The sequence below is a fragment of the Chenopodium quinoa genome, unplaced genomic scaffold (assembly GCF_001683475.1).
Source record: "Chenopodium quinoa cultivar QQ74 unplaced genomic scaffold, ASM168347v1, whole genome shotgun sequence".
Lineage (NCBI taxonomy): Eukaryota > Viridiplantae > Streptophyta > Magnoliopsida > Caryophyllales > Amaranthaceae > Chenopodium > Chenopodium quinoa.
The window spans coordinates 4,224,352-4,232,417 of record NW_018742205.1 but is presented as its reverse complement, the minus strand read 5'-3'; the positions used below and the strand labels follow the sequence as shown (position 1 = coordinate 4,232,417).

The 8,066-nt window shown below is 33.5% G+C and overlaps 1 protein-coding gene across 1 annotated transcript; it reads left to right on the top strand.

Moving 5' to 3' along the window:
* The first annotated feature begins 614 nt into the window (after positions 1-614).
* LOC110729813 (vacuolar protein sorting-associated protein 55 homolog) lies at positions 615-7,684 on the top strand. Its single transcript, XM_021909592.1, has 5 exons — positions 615-866; positions 1,626-1,677; positions 5,739-5,778; positions 5,866-5,950; positions 7,178-7,684. The coding sequence occupies exons 2-5, from the start codon at positions 1,663-1,665 to the stop codon at positions 7,359-7,361; spliced, it is 324 nt and encodes a 107-aa protein (XP_021765284.1). The 5' UTR covers positions 615-866; positions 1,626-1,662; the 3' UTR covers positions 7,362-7,684.
* Positions 7,685-8,066: the final 382 nt, after the last annotated feature.

The following is an 8,066-nucleotide window of genomic DNA, read 5'->3' as shown; positions in this document are numbered from 1 at the left end:
CTTAGTCTTTGTGGTAGAAATCTAAAACTAGATTATCTTATGAATATACTTTAGGGGTGTTTGGTTCATCAAGTTAGTTTAGATTAGTATGCAATCTCATACTAGAAAATTATGGATTCTAAAACACATTATAGTCCAAAGTTGTTTGGTTTTATTGTTGGAATGGATTCTATCCTAGATTAATAGAATGAATTGTGAATTTTAAGGGAAGAGGTGGGTATGAGATTCCATGGGTATAGAAGAGAGTTAGAACCCCTTGAGTATGAGATTCCATTACTAAAAGCCTTAACAATTATTTAGAGTATTAAAAAAAAAATGAATATAATTTAGAGACCCAACCCGGTCCATATTCAATTTCTAAATCCGTCCTTGATCTCCGCCGCCTAATAAATGCAAAACCTTAAAAAAAAAATGGTATGGTTCACTCCCAAATGGTAGGTGTTTGTTTGCCAACCTTCCCTTTTCCAACAATGAGTTAACATTGTCAATCTTTTGTCTTACTGAAACGACAGAAATAACCCCAATTGTTTGACAAAAAGACGAAAATAACCCCTTTGAGAAACCTACAATGTTATAGTTGTACGGAGTATTTTCTCGATTTTCTCTTTTTTTTTTTTTTTTCCCCAACCCATTCCTTTCTTCACTAAAATTGAACCAAACAAGGCTTAAGAGTCCTACGACGACCATCAAATTCTCTCTACACATTTTGCTGCTGGGGTGACTTTCCCTTTCCATGCACTCTTCACTCCACAACAATTTCCCAATTACAATCTTCAAACAATTTGATCTTTCAATTCACAGAATTTACCAAATCACAAGTTGATAATTTAATCAAATTCTTTCAATCATGGCGATGACAGTAGAAGGTTCAATTCTTTTTACTTATAATCGTTTTCTCTCTCCTAAATTCCTGTTTAATCTTTTGAATTTGATCCTTTTTTTTTGCATGATTAATTCAAAGTTTCGGTTATATATGCTTGCTATTTCGTTTCTGAATTGCGTCGAGGTTGAATCATAATGTTGAGTTGTGAATTGTTCATAATTTGATGGTAAAGAAAGTTAGGGTTTCTCTTTCTTCATTGAATTTCAAGAGTTTTTATGTTTAATAAATTGGGGTAGATTTTGAAATTTTCTTTTCCTGATTGTTTCGATTGAAATTGGTGAAGTATTGTACTGTATTACTGTAGTACGTTATGATGATGATATTTCCCCAAAAAATATGATTATTGTGCTGACTGTTTCTTGTTTGGTGCATTATTGTGGGCTTGCTGGCTATTGATTATTGCGTCCTCTTGCAGTGTAAGTACCGATATATTAGGGCTTGTTTGACATCGTTTTTTTGTTTTAGTTTTCTGTTTTTATGAAAACAAAAAACCAAAAACAGGAAACAAGAAACAAGAAAAAGGTGTTTCGACTATTCTGTTGTCAGTTTTGAAAATTATCATGATTTTAATAAGTTTGACTAATTTTAAATTCATTATATGACATATATCATATGATTTTAAGAAACAAAAAACCAAAAAACAGAAAACCACAGTGATGCCAAACGAACCTTAGGAGCTTGTTTTGTATTATCCGTATTTGTTTAAAGCGGAGATTTTGACTTAGTTTGCTTAAATTTGCAGGCTTTGTGGGCTTGCCTTTACGTTTTCAGTCAGTATCATGTTGCAGATACTGGTATGTCTTCATATTAGTTTCTATTTAGTTGTGTTTTGGGTTTAGACGCGTGCTTTGTGGACATTACTTAGTTGTTCTCGCTTCTTGCTCCACATTGAAGCTTGTCTTAATCTGAAGTATTCGTTTTCTAATTTTGCTTTATCACTTCTAGTTTTGGGTGATCAATTTTCAGTTTGGATGGATATTTTGTTTCTTAGATTCATGCGTTGTTCAATGTATCCTTTGGTGCATATGGCATAGCTTTTTAACTAATATGAGAGTGCAATTTTAAGAGTTGCTCATCCTAGCAAGATATTGTAAGCAAATATTATGTGACCATATAAGTTCAACACATTACACCATATAAGTTTGTATCCATATTAATAAAATTTTGCTTGTTTTTGGTCACCAGAGGGGAGTGTCGAGGGTTCTTGGGTTAAAATGTAGAGTTGGAAGTAACATAGATCTCCACTGTCATTTCCACATAGTTATACTTTCGTACTTTTCTTTTTTGGTTTGGTATTATGAAGATGCCACTGAGTGTTGAGAGCTATTATTTGGTGCTTTGAAGATCCACTTGATTAGTTTGTACAAATATGCGGGATACGGATGTACCATTTTTAACTATGTTATCATGCAACCCTATCAGAAAAACAAGAAAAAATGGAAAATAAAAAGAGAAAAGCATGTGCTTCCAGGATTTGGAAATTGGGTTTTGAGTTATGACACCAATTTTGTGAGTTGAAATGATGTCAAAGGTGGGTTAAGTAGGCAAGCCAAGGGGAGATCCGTGACTTTTAAATGGGAATGTAAATCAACTTCAAATTGACAATGTTTTACTTTTACAGGTCGTCCCTTTAAAAGTAATCTTTAATATGGGAGTTCATTATTTAAAGAATGTTTTTGCATTTAAAATGTATTTCCTCTATTCCACAAAGCCTCTTCTCACCCTCTATGATCCAGATACCTCAGAAAAAGAAATATAAATTAATACTTGTAAATTGTAACTTCTTTTTGAGGAAAGACATAGAACTTAATAATAAATCTGCCCGCACAAGGTTGGCAAAGTCGGCGTAAAATAATAGTTTATCTCTATTAAAAAAGAAATGAAGTAAACACGGGAAGAGCTTTATGGATTGGTCCGAAAAGAAAAGTGGGAAGTACTCCATCGAACAAAAGGAATTTATGAACTTGGCCTAATTTTTGTTATAACGGGCGATATGTTTTCTCCTTTTATGGGTTATATATGTCCACCCTTATGCAAGCTTCTCCATACCGGAGGAAATTGTTGGCAAGCAAAAGCATGGTTGAAGGACTATATAGATAGGGAAGTGTGTAGGGAAGGGAGGAAATCTCTTGTGACTTTGAGAACACCAGAATTATCATAGGGAATAAAGCATAAGGAGTATGAAATATTAAAGGAGATTGTAGGCATTTCTTTTTAATAAAAAGCAACTCCTATCCTAAGGAAATCTCTTGGTGACATGTAGAAGAGTATTTGGAATTTGGACTCATTTTTTAGTGCAATATGGATAAATAGTTAGTGACATTGACGAGGAAACTAAAATGTTAATTTTGGAAATGGTAAAAAACAAATGTCCTTTGATGACAATAATTTTAGTCAGGATAGTTGCAATTGTTGAGATCTTATCATGGAATAGAGTAATTGTGAAAGGGCTGTGAGGAATTTTATGGTTTAAATATAATTTCTTATCCTTGGGAGATTTCCGTTTCAAGTTACGAATCTGAGTTAGGCTGTATACCTTTTTCATATAGTTTTCCAAAAATTAAATAAACTACTATGCATCACTAGATTGTTATACTATGTAAAACACTATTGTGCTATATTTAACATTCACTTCACTGTCCAATTAGTCAAAAGTGCTCCCTCTTGAATGTCCTTCCTTAATAAGGTACTAATAGTGTGATAGATTCAACATTCACAACACAAACACACGAGTATAAGAGAGAACAAAGAGATTCAGCTAGCAAAAGATAATAGTTTGATTGAATGGTTTTAGTAATTTTAGGTTACAACTCTCCAATTAAGTATGAGGATACAAATCTTAAATACACAAGCCTAATTACATGCCTTTTTTACTACCCAACATTCATTATATATCCAATGCAAAACTACCAAAAGCAATTGACATTTAATTGTTTTTGTCTCATTCAACATTGATGCTACTACACTGCTCCACTACTTGTTGTGTGCATCCTCCTGTTACTGCTTGTGATGTGGCTGATTGAAAAACTTGCTTGCCATGCTTTCCCTTTCTCTGATATTGGAAGCGTATTGGCGGCTTAGGTGATCCAACCATTGGGTCCATTACAACTAGTTGCTCATTGAAATCCTTGCTAGGTAAAACCCTATGAGATAAAAAACCATAGCAAGGAAAAATGTGCAACTATCATCTATTTTATGCTCTTGTGTATCGCCTAAATTCTGTCGGGAAAAAGGGAAAGAGTTTAGTGAGTATAAAATACGTATAACATTTCCTTTGAATTCAACATAGGTCATGATGACGACACATCCCAATTTTGTGTACCAACACTTAGTTTGATGAAATGGATCTAATCAACTAGATTCACTTGATTGAATATATTGGAAATATATCTTCCGTGAAATTCATGTGTGAATAAGAGTTTTCGTGATAGGTTTTTGGTTTTATCCCTTTGATATACCCTTTATTTACTTGATACAACCAATATCATCTCCATAGATGATGGTTTAGATGTTCAATTACTTTGTTTATTCCTTAATCTTCATGTATATTTTTTTTATTGACTTGAGACATACACACTCTTGTCCAGCTTCATAAAGGGCTCATTTTTGCATGATTGTTGATGTAGCGGAATCTGTTTAATATTTTAGTATTTTTATAAATGAACAAATATCACTTTGACTTGCCTCGATTGATAAATTATACATCTTGTGTTCCTTGAAGATAACAAAAATAATTTTTTTTTTATCATGTTCTAATATTTCTTTATTTGTTGAATTGCTAAGAAGTTAAGAAGTTCACAATAAAGTTTAAAAATGTCAGGTCTAACATTGTTTGCCAAATACATTAAGATGCTAAACACACTTAGGTATGATACATCGTGACTAAGAAAAATAAGTATTACTTCTTCATGAGGTCGAAATGGGTCATCTTTCACCTTCAAAGATCAATAGTACGTTTTCCTCAAAAAAAAAAAAATAAAAAAAAAAGAAGATCAATAGTACGTCCCCAATTCTCACCTCTCACCTAAGACATATTTTCTCTTGTGGGGGGGGGGGGGGTGCTGCTTTTGGATTCATTGTTGATGCCCCTTTGATTATTTTTTAAGGAAAAATGATTTTGCCACGTTTACAGCATACAACGATTATATCTTCTACGTTCAAATTTGGGAGCAACATTTCCATATAAGTGAATATGAGCTGTCTATTGCATTCATTTTATTGAATGCCACAGATTGATCTAAGAATACGATTCTTCTACTTACCATTATTCTTGTAAATAATAAAAAATAAAATGGTCAATTTAGAATATTTTGCAAAGCCTCTTTAGCTATATTATTGTAATTGTATAATATTATCAACTTAAAATTTTGAGAGTGATTTCTTTATCATTTGATTTTCAGCGATCTGGATGTTTACAATGTCTCAACAGTGATACAATTCTAAAAAGTGTTCAAAATCTTATCATTAGATTTGTCCATCCATATTTTGCTCTAGGGATGCCCTTTTGTGGTATCTGTACCATTTCATTAAGGTATCCCATAATCTTTGGGATTTTCTATTGGGAGTTTATTTGACCCTCGGTTGAAAAGGTCACTTCTTCACAAGATGAATTGTAAGATTAGTGGGGTGTTTGGTCTGGTCCATTGTATTATAAATTGAGAGGATGCTGATCAGCTTCTATATCAGTTCCACTGATAATAATTATGTTTTGATAAGCTTTTTAATTTTGACTGGATGGCTCTATTCTGCTAGTTTTTACAGGTTTCCACTTTCCAGATCTATCTTGAGCAACTGCACTTTGTCCAGTCTCTGTTTGATGATTTAAAATTCTTTGACTTCTGTTTGTTTGTTGCAGGCTTGTGCAATTTACAGTAACTGGTGGCCTTTGTTGTCAGGTATGTTCTGGTGTCTGTACATTAGAGAACAGAATTTGATTATACTTGCATTGCATTTTGATGACTAGGTTGTTATGTTTCTTGTAGCTCTAATGTATGTGGTAGTTCCTATGCCATGCATGTTCTTTGGAGGTGGCTCCACGCAATTCTTAGTAAGTCGAGATGGTGGAGGGTAAGACTATCACTTTATATTACATCAAATCATCAATTAGCATTTTGCAGTAATGGTGTCCAACATATGCCTGCTCAGATAGTTAGTGGTGGTTTGGGATACCTGTATTTGTGTTAGGTATGTGGGAAAGTATGGCAAGCCTAGAAAATCTGGTGAATTGACTAAATTCAGCTCATGTAGCATATTATATTTGATAGCTTAATATGTTATTGATGATATATAGATATTTTACCAAAAGCCTTGTAGCCTGTAGACATTGGTTTCATGGTGTGCAAGATGACTTTTACAGAACTTTTGAATGTCTACATCTCATAATGAAAGAGTAACTTGAGTCTGCTGTTTTTATAATGAGCTGTCTATCTGTTCCCTTTTCAGAATGAAATTGATAACGGATATTATCCTTTTAAGTCCTATTTGGTATACACTGTATGAAAAAACCTGGATTGATTACAGTTATTCATTTACTTACATATGTAAACCAATGGGCAAAGTAGTAAATCATGTCAGATACTTTGTAAAAAAAAAAAAGAATTAACCATGTGGGTGTTAGAGAAAGGAAGAGAGAGAAGAGAGAAAAAAAATGGGACTCATCGGCGGAAGGAAAGGCATAGGGGAAGATAGAGATAGAGAGAAAATCAATTGACGGCAAGGTACAAGAGAAGAGAGAGATAGAGGGAAACTTATTTTTTGACTTCTTAATGGTATTATTTCCAATTTCACAATTTTTAGGAATAATGTCATGTTACACACTTCGGTAATTGTATCACTATAATCTGCTAGAACACCTTTGCACTGTAAATAGAAGAATTGGAAACAATAAGATTCGACGCTTTTCAATTACGTATGGAGAGTAATTAAGATGATGGGGGTGAATAATGTGTATTTTTAGTTTTGATTAGAAGAGACTAAGCAAGTGCCCTATTCTTTAAGGTGTCGATATTTAGGTTTAAGTGAGGGAATAGCTTTGTAATATATTACTGCAATTATGTTGAAGCCAATGTTATTGTCCTTTAGCCTTTCTTGTTCTCTGAATGAAATTTATAGCTAGGCTTAAATATGACAGGTAAATGCTTTTGTGAGCATTATGCATATTTCATGAATTGTTGGTAATTCAGTCGGCTACGTTTTCACTATTTGTGGGTACATGCTAGATGTCTGACAGCATATTGCATATTTTTCGACTCTTTGCTTAGAGTTTCATTTTGTTCTCTGTGTGTTTATTTGCAGTTGGATAGATGCTGCTAAGTTCTTGACGGGAGCTTCTGCCGTGGGAAGCATTGCAATTCCTATGATTCTTAGACATGCATATCTGATAGAGACAGGAGCTATGCTCATTGAATTAGCATCTTTCTTCTTATTTGTCTGTACTGTCTTGTGCTTTCACCGTGCTAGCCTTGATGATGAATGGTAGGGAGCAATTAAATATTGAGCTATCTGGAGTTGATAGAAACAGAAGGCTTTCAGTATCTGTTGTTGGTAGCCGCTGGAAGAAAGCGGTGTGATATGAACTGTACACTGGTACATAAAGAAGCTTTAGTAATTTACATTCTCGTGTCCAGCAAATGTATATTTTGGGTTGTGGTGTTTATTGAAGCAACATACTAATTCTTGTATTATCTTATTTCCTGGATCCGTTGTTGAGTTCATTCTTGAAGCTAATGTATCAATTCAAGGCTGTGGTGTTTATGTGAAGCAAGATTTCTCATTTTACCAAAGCTGAACTTAATTCCTGAAGTTCTTACATGTTTTCTAGTAGTTTCCAAAAGTTTGAATTGAATGGGGTTAAATTCTGTTTAAGATTTGGGAAGGTAACTTTGTGAAATTACCGAATACGTCATTCAAACTATTGTAAATGTTTTTATTTATTTTTTTTTTTTTTTTTTTTTGTGATGGGAAACTGAGCTCAAACTTTATTAATTAGTCAAAGGGCTTAAATAAGCCATTACAAACTCAGAAATACAATGAGGAACTTCCTCCAACCAAACTCTAAGAGAATCAAAAGAAGAAGAAAGTTTAGCAAGTTCATGAGTAACACGGTTTCCATTTCTTTTGACAAAAGAAAAAGAGAAGGAAAGACATCCACTAGCAAGTTGGAGAACCATTCACAAGCATACCA